The sequence below is a fragment of the Hemiscyllium ocellatum genome, chromosome 6, assembly GCF_020745735.1.
Source record: "Hemiscyllium ocellatum isolate sHemOce1 chromosome 6, sHemOce1.pat.X.cur, whole genome shotgun sequence".
Taxonomy (NCBI): Eukaryota; Metazoa; Chordata; class Chondrichthyes; order Orectolobiformes; family Hemiscylliidae; genus Hemiscyllium; species Hemiscyllium ocellatum.
The window spans coordinates 74,548,417-74,563,057 of record NC_083406.1 but is presented as its reverse complement, the minus strand read 5'-3'; the positions used below and the strand labels follow the sequence as shown (position 1 = coordinate 74,563,057).

The following is a 14,641-nucleotide window of genomic DNA, read 5'->3' as shown; positions in this document are numbered from 1 at the left end:
ATATGACTAAATAATTTTACTAACATCAGCACTTTTATGTTAAGGTTATAACTTTGACATCTGTGTCCAGGGTTTTTTGAAACAATTAGTTAATACTTTCTTCCAGCCTTCAAGAAACCTATGAAGCTAAGAGGAATGAGTTTCTTGGTGAACTTCAGAGGAAGGAAGAGGAAATGAGGCAAATGTTTGTGATGAGAGTTAAAGAAAAAGAGTCTCAGTTAAAGGAGGCAGAGAGAGAGGTACTGAAGTAATTGATTGCTATAACATGTAAGCTTACACAAACTCTCATTCTACCTTATGCACAATAACAGTGTAATATCCAAGTAATGAAGGCAGTAGTTTAAGTAAATTTAATAATGATTTAGTTAGCAAAAGGGGCTTGACAAGCATTGTGTGATGTATTAGTTATTTCTGAAAATCTTTCTTTTGTTTTCCTCTTTATGGAATAGGTTGTGTTGGAACAGATTATTCATCCAGAAAAACTTTGTACCAACTTTTATATATTTATATTTATCAAATTAGACCGCAATATTCTGGCTATAGAAACATTGCCATCCCCTGTAACCTCTTTTGAGAAGGCATGAACTCTTCTCCTCCAAATGAAGACCATCCTGACTTGGACACATATCACTGCTGTTTGATGCTGAGAAACAATCTTGGAATTGTTGTGAGACCGTTTTGACAAGAACTGTAATAATTAGTTGGAAATTAGGAAACCAAGTAAGGATGTGGAGAATGTACCTGGTATAGATGCACCATGATATGCCACATTCAAGAAATATTGATGGTAAAAAATACTGCACACAAAGTTTAAACACTGCCAGAAAGTTGATTTAAACAGACTTTGTTTTAAGTCATTGCCTACCTTTTATTACTATGCTAATAAAGTTAAGCATTATGCTGTTGTATTTTGTGAAGTGTTATGGTACTTAGTTAAGCAACAACATTGTGTTACTTCCCTGATTCAGGTATTTGCAAGACAAATATACTGGTACTTCCTTCAATGTTCACCTTTCATATTGCTATAACTTAAGTAGGCGTTCAGTCAGAATGTTGCTGGAAATCCATTTACAAGTGAATCTAATTTTCTGCTAACATTTCCTGGTGAACCCAGGAAAATTCTTAGCAAAAGAAACCCCATTGCTAATTTTGAAACTTAGTTTTTAAAAAATTATTAGTTCCTAACCGAGAAAGATAGCTGGGATTTAGATTGACAAGCAACATCGTCTTAACGTTTTCTATCTGCTATTTTGACTGAAGGCAATACAACTTGTGGGTTTAAAGGAAGTTAATACAAATAATGAAGAACCAATTTGCATTTTTGATTTTACGTAACTGAGAAATGAGAAAATAAGAATGAATATGTGTTTGCTAAAATCTTAAGGAAAGAAAACTAACCATTTAAGGTACAATATCCCTGCAGAATGAACTAATTTAAACAAATTTTAAGGAGACAGGGTAACTATCTACTCATGCAATTAAAAGGAAGTCTAGGATTGTAACGCACATCCTGCAAACAATGTATTTGTGTATTGTCTGTGGTTTTTAACTTTATAAGCAAGACACTGTACTAAGAAAAGCTTTGCAGATTTGATACCGTCTTATGAAGCTTGAATTTAATAACATTTTTTAAAAATCACATTGGCAGTTGCAAGATAAATTTGAAAACTTAAAGAAAATGCACCAGGAAGAGAGAAAGAAACTGGATGAAAAGAAAAGTGTCTTGGATGAAGAGATGAGTGTATTCAATAAAAGAAAGGCTGCAACTGAATTGCTTCAAGGTCAGGCATTCCAGACTGCACCACAAATGAATCTCAAGAAAGACAAGGATCGCAAAAAGTAAGTACAGTTTTGATGTAAAATCAGAATTTTTAAACATATCATTGGTCCTTCAAAATTACCATTCAATAAGATCATGCAATTTTACATTTAGAGAACTTGGACATTCGGCCCATGTACCAGCTCCCAAAAGAGCTACCTTGCTAGTCCCACTCTCTGGCATTGATCACTTTCAAATATATATCCAGCTGTCTTTTGAGACCACCTCCTGTGGAATCTACTTCCTTCACTCTTAGGATTTGGATTGTGCTGTCTAACAACTCTCTGAATAAAGAAGTTTCTCCTCAACTTGTTCCCAGCTCTTTTGCTGACAATCTTGAATTTGTGATCCTTAGTTGTGGTCTAACTCCACCTTTCCAACTAATATCATAACACTTGAGTTCATTGTCTTATTCAAGACAGAGTAATGCAAAATTTTCATAAATTCAATGACCCAGCCTCCCATGCTTACTTGAGAAAGTAATCCACAGACTAGTGATCTCTGAAATTAAAATTTGTCCTCAGCTCTGTCAAAAATTGAAAAGTCCTGGCCCCTAATTTTAGCCTCACCCTGTTAAGTCTCCTCAGTATCTTGTATATTTCAATAAAATCACTTCTCATTCCACTAAACTGCCAGTGGATATTGGCACAACCTGTCCATCGTTTCTTCATAAGATAAGCCTTTCATTCCAAGAATGAGTCATGCACAACCTTCTGTGAATTGCTTCTTACACAAATACATCAGTTTTTAAATAAGTAGACCATATTGTACATAGTGTTGCATAACCGGTCTGACTAAGGTCCCATAAGTAAAACTTTCCAACCCCTTGTAATGAACCACAATGTTCTTTTACCTTTCCAATCAATTTGTATACCTGCAGCTTTGCAATTTATGTAGCAGGACACCCCTATCTTGCGTATCTGAGTTGCACATTTTCTCTTCTTTTAAACAGTAGACTGTTTTTTCTAGTGATAGTCATACAACACGGAAACAGACCCTCTGATCAACTCGTCTATGCTGAACTAGTCCCATTTGCCTGTATTTTTATCATATCCCTCCCAAACATTTCCAATCCACATACCTGTCCAAATGATTTTTAAATGTAATCAAGCTCACCTCTTGTCACTTCCTCAGGCAGCTCTTCCATACATGTATCACCGTCTGTGAAAAAACTGCCTGACAGGTTTCCTTTTAAATCTGTCCCCTCTCACCTTAAACCTATACCTTCTAGTTTTGTTCTGCTTGGGGATAAAACCTTGACTATTCACCTTATCTATACCTCTCACTATTTTATAAACTTCTATAAGGTCACCCCTTAGCCTCTAATACTCCAGGGGAAGAAGTCCCAGCCTCTCCTTATAACTCAAACCTTCCAAGTGTCAATAACATCCTTGTAAATATTTTTCTGCACCCTTTCCAGTTCAATAACATCCTTCCTATTGCAAGGCAATCAGAATTGTACATCATACTCCAAATATTGCCTTACCAATGTCTTGTACAGCCATAACATGACATCCCAATTCTTGTACTCAGTGCTCTGACTGATTAAGGTAAGCATGCTAAAAACCACCTTCCCCACCCTGTACACCTGTGATATGAGTTTCCAGGAACTATGTACCTGAACCCCTAGTTCTTTGTTCAACAACACTCTCACAAAAGTACTATTAATTGTATAAGTCCTGTCCTAGTTTGTCTTCCCAAAATGCAACACCTCCCATTTAAATGAATTAAATTTCATCTACCATTCTTCAGCCCACTGGCCCAGTTGATCAAGATCCTGTTGAACATTGAAGTACTTTCTTCACTCCCACTCCACCACCAAGCTTGATATCGTCTGCTTACTAATCCTGTAATCTTAGTCAAATAATTTACATAAATGATGAGCAACAGCGGACCCCCACCGATCCTTGTGGCACACTGATAGTCACAGGCCTCCAGTCTGAGCAACAACCTTTTACCGCCAAATTCTGTCTCTTACTGTTAAACCAATTTTGTATCCAATTGGCTCGCTCTTCTAAATCCCATGCAATCTAACCTTACTAATCAATCCACCATATGCAACCTTGTTGAAGGCCTTGCTAAAGTCCATGGAGCTAATGTCTACTGCTCTACCTTCATCTATCTTCAGGCCTATGACCAATGGTGTGCCACAAGAATTGGTGCTGGGTCTGCTGCTTTTTGTCATTTAGATAAATTATTTTGATGTGAAAATAGGAGGTATAGGTAGTAAGTATGCAGATGACATCAAAATTGGAGGTGTAATGGACAGCGAAGGAAGATACCACAAAGTACAATGGGAACTTGATCAGATGGGTCAGTGGGCTGAGGGGTGGTAGATGGAGTTTAATTTAGATAAATGTGAGGTGCTGCATTTTGGAAAAGCAAATCAGAGCAGGACTTGTGTACCTTAATGGTAAGGTCCTGGGGAGTGTTGCTGAACAAAGGGACCATGGAGTACAGGTTCATAGTTCCTTGCAAGTGGAGTCACAGGTAGATAGGATAGTGAAGAAGGCATTTGGCATGCTTTCCTTTATTGGTCAGAGATTGAGTATAGGATGTTGGTTAGGCCACTTTTGGAATATTGTATGCAATTCTGGTCTCCTTCCTATCGAAAGGATGTTGTGAAACTTGTATATCTTTTCTGAACCCTTTCAAGGATGTTGCCAGGGTTGAAGGATTTGAATTATAGGGAGAGGCTGAATGGGCTGGGGCTAATTTCCCTGGAGTGTTGGAGGCTGAAGGGTGAACTTATTTATTGAGGTTTATAAAATCATGAGGTGCATGGATAGGATAGATATACAAGGTCTTTTCCCTGGGGTAGGGGGAGTCCAAAACTAGAGGGAATAGGTTTAGGGTGAGAGGGGAAAAATTTGAAAGGGACCTAAGGGGCAACTTTTTCTCGCATAGGATGTTAAGTGTATGGAATGAGCTGCCAGAGGAAGTGGTGAGGCTGGTACAATTCCAGCATTTAAGTCATCTGGATGGGTATATGAATAGTAATGGTTTAGAGGGATATGGGCCAAGTGCTGACAAATGGGACTAGATTAGGTTAGGATATCTGGTTGGCATGGACGAGTTGGACTGAAGGGTGTTTCCATGCTGTACGTCTCTATGACTGTGACTGTATAACTCTTCAAAAATTTCAATCAAGTCTCTGAGACACTATATCCTACACACAAAGTCATGCTGACTATCCCTAATCAGTCCTTGTCTTTCCAAATGTACACAGATCCTGACTCTCTCAATCCTTTCCAATACTCACCACTGACATAAGGCTCACCAGTCTGCAGTTTTTCTTTGCAGTTTTTCTTAAATAATGGCACATTAGCCCCCTCTAGTCTTTTGGCACCTTACCCAGGGTTGTCAATGCTACAAGAATCTCTGCTTAGAGGTTGTGATTTCTTCCTTATCTTCCCACTGTGTACTCAGATACACTTGATTAGGTCCTAGGAATTTACCTACCTTTTTTGTGTTTTAAGACATCTAGCACCAACCTCTTCTGTAATATGGTCTCTTTTTCAAAGCATCACTATTTATTTCCCTGCGTTCCCTAGAATAGGGTAGGGTAGGGCAGGGTATCCCTACTGTGTTGAAACAGACTCTTCGAGCAATAGTGCTAGCAACTGTATTGCCTTAGCTTAGTGTCTTTCTCCACAGTAAATACTGATTCAAAATATTAGTTTAGGAACTCACCTGTCTCGTGTGGTTCCATGCATAGATGGTCTCATTGACTTTTAAGAGGCCCTAGACTCTCCCTAGTTATTTTTTTGCCCTTAATATACCTGTAGAAAGTCTTTGGATTCTCCGCTTTATCTGTTAATGCTTTCTCATGTCCCCTTTCCACCCTTAAGGAATTCACTTGATCCCAGCTGCCTCCTTTTTCTTGTCCAGAGCCTCAGTATCTCTTGTCATCTCGTGTTCCCTACTCTTGCCAGCTTTGCTTTTCACACTAACAGGAACCTGCTATCCCTGAACTCTCATTATCTTGCTTTGAAAAGCTTCCTACTTGCCAGATGCCCTTTACCTGCAAACATCCTCCCCAATCAGATTTTGAAAACTCCTGTCTAATACCATCAAAATTGGCCTTGCCCAATTTAGAACATTAACGTGTGGATCAGGTCTATCCTTTTCCATAAGTATTTTAAAGCTAATAGAATTACGGTAACTAGTCCCACAGTGCTCCCCCATTAACACTTCAGTTACTTGCTCTGCCTTATTTCCCAAAAGGAGAGAGTTTTGCACCTTCTCTAGTAGGTCTATCAGCATATTGATTGAGAGAGTTTTCTTGAATGCACTTAACAAGTTCCTCCCCCTCCAAACCTTAACACTATGACAGTCCCGTCTATGTTACGCAAGGTGAAATACCCTACTATAACATTCTTATAGATATCTGCTAATTTCCTACATATTTCCTCCCCAAATTCCTGCTGATTATTTGGGGGCCTATAGTAGTACAATCCCATCAAAGTGATCTCCCCTTCTTATTTCTCAGTTCCATACAGCTTCACTGGACGATTTTCCAGTAATATCCTTAGCACTGCCATGATGTTTTCTGTAAAATGCCATTCCCCCTCCTCTCTTTCCTCACTCTATCCTTTCTATAGCATCTATACCTCAGAACATTGAGCTACCAGTCTTGTCCCTCACTCAGTCATGTTTCTGTCATAGCTATGATATGTTCTCATTTATTCCCTGTGTTCATCTGCCTTACCCGTTAGGCCTGTTGCAATGAAATAAATGTAGTTTAATTCATCTGTCTTGGCTGCCACGTCTATTTTAATTTGCTCTGTTTAACTTCTTTACCAGCCTCGATCTTCTCTCTTCTCTCACCAATGATAAGTTTTCCTGTCAAAGTAACAAGTTGACATTTCTTCACATTATACTGAATTTTCCAAATTTATGTCTATTAGTTTAAACTGTCTTTATCCCTAGGCTCTTTATATCTTCTTGACCACGTTCTTATCTATTTTGATGTCATTGACAAATTCATCCACTTGTACATTAGGTCCTTCCATCCAAAGGATTCATGTACATTGTAAATAGCTGAGTCCCAGCACTGATTCTTGTGGAATTTCACTAATTACAACTTCCTAATCAAAAGTACAGATTCATCCTGATCTGATGCTTACTGAAAGCTAGTCAAGCTTTAGCCTTTGTTGTCCCCTACACTGTATGCTGTTATCCTGTGTGGTAATGTTTGATCTACAGATTTCACTTTATTCACCTTGCATCTTAACATCCTCGAAGAATTCTTGTTAAATACCCAAGACCTTTACGTAACCATGCTGACTCTTCCTGACCACATTATGATTCCTAAGTATTTGTCTATAATTTCCTTAATAATGAATTCTAACAATTTCTGTATGACTGATATTTGGTGAACTGGCTTATTGATTTCTGGCTTGTACCTTTTTTTGCATGATCTATTTTCTAACATGCTGTGATCCTTTTTTTCCAAAATCTGACCAATTTTGGAAGGTTATCAATACATTTACACTTTCTGCATCCACTTTTATGATCCTCGAAAGCGGGTCATCTGGTCCTGGGACCTTTAGCTCATAGATCTGCACTTCTCCCCTTCAAGCTAGATGTACACGTCTATCATGGTCACTATCACTAGAGAGTTCTTCATGGTGCGGTTAATGATTAATCTATCTCATTATGCATTACCAGGGTGAGAGAACCTGCTCCCTGGTTAGCTCTTTGATCTTTGTAAGAAATTGTCCTTTTCATTTTTTTAGGGTATCATTTCCTGTCTGATTTGCACAATCTATATGTAAGTGAAAGTAGCCCATTCTTACATGAACCATTTACTTTTTTCCTATGTGTTGTCTCCATAATATAACTACTGTTAGGGCTGATAAATTACTTACACTAGTGGTATTTTAACTTGCCTGTTTCTTATTTCTGTCCAAATTGATTCCTCATTTTGCTCTTTCAAGCTAAGATCACGATTTAGTACTGCACAATGACATCCTTAATCAACAGAGCTATCTACCATACCATCTTTACCAAGATTGCAAACTTCTCAAAGTGCCACATACCCTTAACTATTTAGGTGCCAGCCTTGGTCTCTCTACAGCCATTTACCTGTTATGGCTGTCAGGTGATGTATTCATTTCTGTCTTGACTAACAATCCAGAAGGGCTGAGAGTGTGTTGCTGGAAAAGCACAGCAGGTCAGGCAGCATCTGCAGACCTCACTGTCCCCAATTTGGAGGGCCCTCTTGTGATTTTACTTCTGAGCCTGAAAGCCCTAGTTCAAGTTCCACCTGTCCCAGAGGTCTGTCTGAATAGATGGATTCAAAATATCTTCTAACAGTTCATTCAGTTTGTTACGAATGCTGAGTGCATTCAGATGCATACCCTTTAGTTCTGTCTTTTTATCATTTTTGTAATCTCTGACCTACTCTGCTGATGCAGTTTGAAGTTTGTATGCTTTGTCCAATCCTGAAACACCTCTGGTTATCACCATACTGTTCTATTATTTTGTGGTTTTGTTTTGAATTACTGCGTCACCTTTTACTTTCAACTAAACAATGGGGCAATAGGTAAAACCCTCTCCAATGTCTGTGAAACTAGAAATTGATTTGAATGCCTTATTAAAATCAATTTGTCAAAATATATATTGCTAATAATTATTTTTCTTTTTGCTTTCTTTTCTCAGCTATTAAATTTTTGATTGCTTCGTGGTGCTTCATCTTGCTCAATATGGTAAGCAGACTAGAATAACTATTCTGGTGGTTACAAATGCACCAGTTATTTAATTGTATTTTTCTCACTTTTCCAAATATATCTGATTGGTGCTATATGGAAAATATTGCATGGCAGGTATGAATTTTAATGATGAGCTGAACATTTATTTTCTAAGACAGAAATATTTTTAAAATAAATTTATAAAGAGAAATGGTTTCCATCTTTGGAGTCACAACCTACCCCTTCACATTCTGCACAGACTGGCTTCCACCTTCATCTGTTAAGATCTATATATATCTAGTTTGTTTCGCTAGTTCCGGATAATACTCAATCCACCAGTAAATTGATATTTGATATCTAAACACAGATTTCAAATTCCTTAGCCACGGTGTTGAAGGATTTGTCACGCTTCAATCAACTATACAACAAGGAAAGTTGCACTTTAGTTATGTATTGCTGGTCACAATTGATTAGATTAGATTCCCTACAGTGTGGAAACAGACCCTTCACCCAACCAGTCCACACCAACCCTCCGAAGAGTAACTCACACAGACCCGTTTCCCTCTGACTAATGTACCTAACACTATGGCCAATTTAACATGGCCAATTCACCTGACCTGCACATCTTTGGACTGTGGGAGGAAACCCACGCAGTCACGAGGAGAATGTGCAAACTCCACAGTCTCCCGAGGCTGGAATCTAACCTGGGACCCTGGCACTGTGAGGCAGTAGTGCTGACCACTGTGCCATTGTGACATCCTCTTTCATGAAAAGTTTCTGAATAGCCAAAGTTTTGCACATAAAGAACAACTCAACTACTGCATCATACTGTCCTATCTGGATGAATGTGGCAAACACCTCACACACCGCAAGATCTAATAATAATTAAATGATGTTTTGGTAATGGTATGACTTGAGAAGGATATTGACCTGGACATTGGCAGAGGGAGGAAATAGTTTATATAGGGCAATTCTAGATCTTAAATATGCTGAAGCGTTTCATGTTTCTACATGTACTTCATTGTTGTCATTGCTATAGAGAAACATATTAGCCAATTTTGTGTAAAGTTAAGATTCCAGTACTGACAATGAAATATATGACCAAGTGTTCTTTTACTTCATGATGTTAGGAGAGCAATGACTATTAGCCAGATTGGTTGGAGAGCTCCATGAGGTTTCTCCTCATGGCTGAATAAATCCCACCTTAGCAATTACAAACAATTGTAAAGTGATTACATATGCATTCTGTCAATAACGCAATCAGTTCAATTATGTGATTGCATGATCAGTTGATGGACAGTTATAGGTCTTCCATGAGTTTGATATTTACCAGACATTATCACTTATTCTTTGGCTTTCACAATGCATCTTATTCAACCATATTTCAATACTACTGACTTCTGTACCTATTATTTATTCCTCCCTGTTAACAGGCTGGGGGCTTCTCCCTCTTCTTAAAGGCTGTTGCTCCATAGGAATTCAGTTAAATCCTTTTAGAGTCTGTTATGTTTAAAACTTAATTATTTATATAGGCATACGTGATTACTCTGAAAGATCTTAACACTAATGTGTCAAGTTTTTTTTTCTCTTCTATCCCATATTAATTAGTAAACTTTGAATTAGCTTGAGAAAAGGGCTTCTGTTTGTGCTTCTGACTGATATCTCTTAGCAAAACTGTCTCTGCATAAGCAGTGGTTAGCTACGCTTTTGTGTCTTATGGTCCCGTTGTGTGATTTCTTTTTTACAAGACCCTATATCTTAGCTGGTTGCTATGACTTCGACTGTAAATGGCTGCTTCAGCTAACAATTAGCATTTTTTATGTCAACTAAAAACTATAGGCAGCCATTTTATGTTAACTAAGAACCATGGGCAAAGAGAAGGAAAGAATAAAATTGTGAATATTGAAGGAAATGATTGTTTACATGCAGGAATGTAAAGTGGATATTATAAACTTTCAGAATGCCAGTACTCACCTTATTTAAATTCATTCCTCAGTTTTTATTTCATTTTCTGACCTAAGAAATATCAAAATGAACACAAACATGCAAAATATTATTTTCAAATCTAAAATATTTATATCTATACAGTTTTCTAAATTAAATTTTATTGAAGAATAAAAACTTATTGTCTCCAATCAACATTGAAAATGATTTTTAAAAAGTTGAGATTAATGTTCAAAGGATTTTCTTGTGGCCTGTCAATATGCAGAGAAGTCCCTTAAAAGTATCAAGTGCACTCTTGATGCAAAGATATTTTCCACAACTTGCCCTAAATATCACTCTCTCATGCAGTTTCAGTCTTCTCTCAGGAAGAAAGTATATGTTTTCTTTTAGAAATATAAGACTGACTTTTTTTTTCTTTTGTGTGTTGTTTTTTTTCTATTTTATCTCTAACTTTCTTCAAACCACATTCTTCTAATAATAGGTTTTCAGGAGGTAAGCAGTTACCTTTTAGGATAATCCATAATTTGCAAAATAATTTACTTGTTTCTCACATTAATTTTCTGACTTTTTATAAATTGTAAAATAAAGGTTAAAAAGGGGAGGCCTGGTTAGCAACCAGAAAGGGGATTTACAAAATGGAGTCAGTAGGCATTATTGAGATGCTGGTTGAATACTTTCTCTCTCTGGTAAAGAGATACTTTGTCACTGGAAAGGTTCAGATTTGATCAGGAAAATTGGATGCAGTTGGCACAAAACATTGACAAGAACCAGGAACAGATGAGATACATCCAAGGATTTTGGAGATTGCAGGGAGACAGGCCATAATCTTTCAATCTTGCCTCGACTTAGAGGTACCAGAAAACTGGAAACTTGCAAACATCACAGCCTTTTTAAAGAAAGGCCAGGAATTGCAAACTGGTCAGTTTAACATCAGTGGTGGTGGAGCTTCTAGAAACAGTCAGTCAGGATGGAGTTACACAGCATCCCAGCTGATGGTCCCCCAATTGCATACAGCCTACATCTACCACTGTCCCCTCTCCACCCTAACCCTGTAATCCACAAACAGGATTGCCTGAGCAGACCCACTGTTTCTGCCTGTTCCTGCCCATAAAGCCTACTTCTTCCTACTGCAATTCTATTTTTTCTGCACTTGTGCATTCCCTGTCCGCATGCATCTGCAATTCTTCTGAAGCTTTACACCAGTTCATGGGCTGTAACTGCTTCCTCTTCACCATGGATGTACAAGCCCTTTTACACGTGGATCCCCCATCAAATTGGTCTCCAGGCTGTCTGCTTCTTCTCGGAAAGAAGGCCTGAGCTGTCCCAATTCACCACTTTTCTCCCCCCCCACCCCCCCCCCCCCCCCCCCCCCACCCCCCCACCACACACACACACACACACACACACACACACACACACATCCTCGATTTGGATAACTGTGTCATTAACTCCTCCCACTTTCCTCCGATTAAAGATGTCGCCATGGATCCCTACATGAGCTCCCAGTATGCCTGTCACTGTGAAGTATGTGGACTATTCCTTGTTCCAGTCCTACACTGGTCTCTCCACATAACAAGCTTTTTAAAGGTGAAATTGTGATTAACTGACTTGTTGGAGCTTTTGAAGAGGTAATAGAAAGGCTTGATATGAGCAACACTGATGTAGTGTATGTGGGCATCCAGACAGTGCCACACAACAGACTTTTGATGAAAATTTTATAGGTTATGGCATAAAAGACACAGCAGAAACATGGATCTGATTACATCTGATTCTACCTTCAACTTGTGATTGTGGTTCAATAGTAATAATTAATAGCAGTGGAAGATGTAAATATATATTTCTAAGCAAAATGCATATTCAAGTGCACAGTATCTGAAAACTCTTGAAGAGCAAAGGTTTCTGATCTAGTCATTGAAGCTTAAATTTTGTTGTCAGTTACCACAGAATCCATCAGCCATGTTAGTCTTTCTATCATCTTCCATTGTGAATGCACCTTTATTTGTCACATCATGTAATTAATCTAGCAGTTGTCTTTTGTTAATTATGCTGAAGCTTCACACAATCCAGACATAGATATTTACAATGAGTGAATAGTTAACTTGTAATGTTACAAGTCTATACTTTTATTGCTCTGAGAAACTAATTTATTTTTTCACTTTTAGGTCAGTCTTCATATATTGAATTGTTTTCGAGAGCATCACGTCTGAGTGCAGTTGATCACTTTTATCCTATTACTTGCTGCCATTTCCCTCTGGATTGCTTGAATTGATGAAAACAGTGCATTAACCCATGAATAATCCAGTTGGTGCCAAACATACTGCCTGCATAGCTGTATAATAAGCCATATATTTAAACAGCAAGGATGATAATCCTGGTTGTTGACACAAGACTTTGCCTAATTAATAAGTGTCTCTTTCAGGGAAATTTTGTATTTATCACTTGATTTCAGTATATCTCTGTCTGCCTTTTGTTAATGTGCCTGAAAATTACTAAATACTAAGTTTTTTTTATTATTGAATATATTGGAGACCTTTTTATAATCTCTTTTGAAGATTTTCTTTAAATTTTGTAATTGAATTAAGCTGGTACTATGCCAAATTTCCTATCCCCTAGAAGGGAGGAACAATTTGACATTTAAATATACTTGAGCATGCACAATCAAGTAATGTTTCTAAACCAAACGTATAAATGCACATGTGTCACTTCAGTAGGTTCGAGAAAGTCTTCAGTTTTATCAGGTTTTTGCAGGACCAATTTAATATTAGCAGGTGATTGCATATAAAGACAATGGTTTACAATATGAATGCTAGATGGGGTTACCTCATAGGAGTAAATTGGTGGTGCATACACTTTTTTTCTTCAACCAGTCTTGCCTATTGTTTTGCCAGTGGTGATGTTGAAGCTTACCGTGCTACTATTAATTGGTCAAATCTTGAAATTCATTATATGAAATGGATTTGAAATTTCAAATGCAACTGACAGATAACCACTGGCAAAATGGATGAATATAAAAGAGCAAATGTGCCCAGCTATTGCATATTCTGTAAGTTTAAATAAAAACATTATGGTGAAATGCTGGCTCAGCTTGACATGGATTGAATTTTAACATAGGAAGTTTGTATTAATATTACATAATGCATATTTATCATTTATAGTTGATGAAATTTTGGATAATGTTTAAAACGTAATATTTCTTATCTTTTGGTACAAGTATAAGAAATATATTGTGTAATGCAATTGCAACTACATAACTTTTGTTGCATTTTGGAGATCTTTGCATTTCTTATTTATAACTTGGTAATAATACCATATAGCAATCTGTAGTTGTGACAAAATATTGATGTAGTTGTAGATTGCGTGCAGGCTTTTCTTTCAGACAATACTATTATCAGTTGCTAATACCTCTAAGCACAGTTCTCAAAACTTCTCTCACCACAGTGCCAGTCAGTGTTGCTCTAAAAGTGCATTGAATGCATTGGCTTTTGGACATAGTTATTCTCTTTCAGTATTCAAATTAAGTAAAATTGTTTCCTACCCTTTTAGGGGAGGTATTTGATCTGCAAACATCTTTCCCCAAACACACATTTTGGATGAAATCACGTATTCTTGTATGTTATTGGCTGTGCTTCTCTTACTTTAGAAGAGAGCCTGCTCAAAAAAAAAGTTTGATTTCAGCTTTTTGTTTCATCTGTAATGTAACTTCTTTAATTATTAAACTTAACATTGAAAGGAAAGCTGGATGCTTGGTTTTATTTATATTTAAATCAAGCTTATGGGTGAAAATTGTGGCTTCTTCCCTATGACTTTGCTTATAATTGTAAGGCATGGCATATTGAATGTTCAGAAAGCAGTATCTCTAACTCCATTCCTTAGTTTATGTTGAGGTTACTGAGTTCCGCTGACCTGACAACAGGACAGGAAGTAAATGCAGTTGGCCTCAAGTGCCTGTACTCTGGAATAAGAAAGTGTTCAGCGCTTATGGTTGCATTCGACCTGATATAGATGAGTGAGGATGCAAAGAAAAACACTAACTTCAGTTCTTCTCGTGTTTAACTGGAGAAAACAAATTCATCCAATATTGGCAATCTGACAATGATGCTAAGGGGTGGGGGTAAGGTCAGGAGAGTGTGCAAAGAGAGGTTGTTTGTAAGAGTTCAGTATTATCTGTGTACATGTGGACTAC

At 37.5% G+C, this 14,641-nt stretch overlaps 1 protein-coding gene across 3 annotated transcripts in view; it reads left to right on the top strand.

The window, feature by feature from the left end:
• Nucleotides 1-14,192, top strand: part of septin10 (septin 10) — a 79,469-nt gene extending 65,277 nt beyond the window's left edge. For all 3 annotated transcript variants that reach the window (XM_060826042.1, XM_060826044.1, XM_060826043.1), the window contains exons 8-11: nucleotides 107-239; nucleotides 1,649-1,839; nucleotides 8,486-8,532; nucleotides 12,621-14,192. In XM_060826042.1, the coding sequence (XP_060682025.1) occupies nucleotides 107-239; nucleotides 1,649-1,839; nucleotides 8,486-8,492 (331 nt within the window). In that variant the 3' untranslated portion in view covers nucleotides 8,493-8,532; nucleotides 12,621-14,192. The remainder of the gene's footprint in view (nucleotides 1-106; nucleotides 240-1,648; nucleotides 1,840-8,485; nucleotides 8,533-12,620) is intronic.
• The last annotated feature ends 449 nt before the right edge of the window (nucleotides 14,193-14,641 follow it).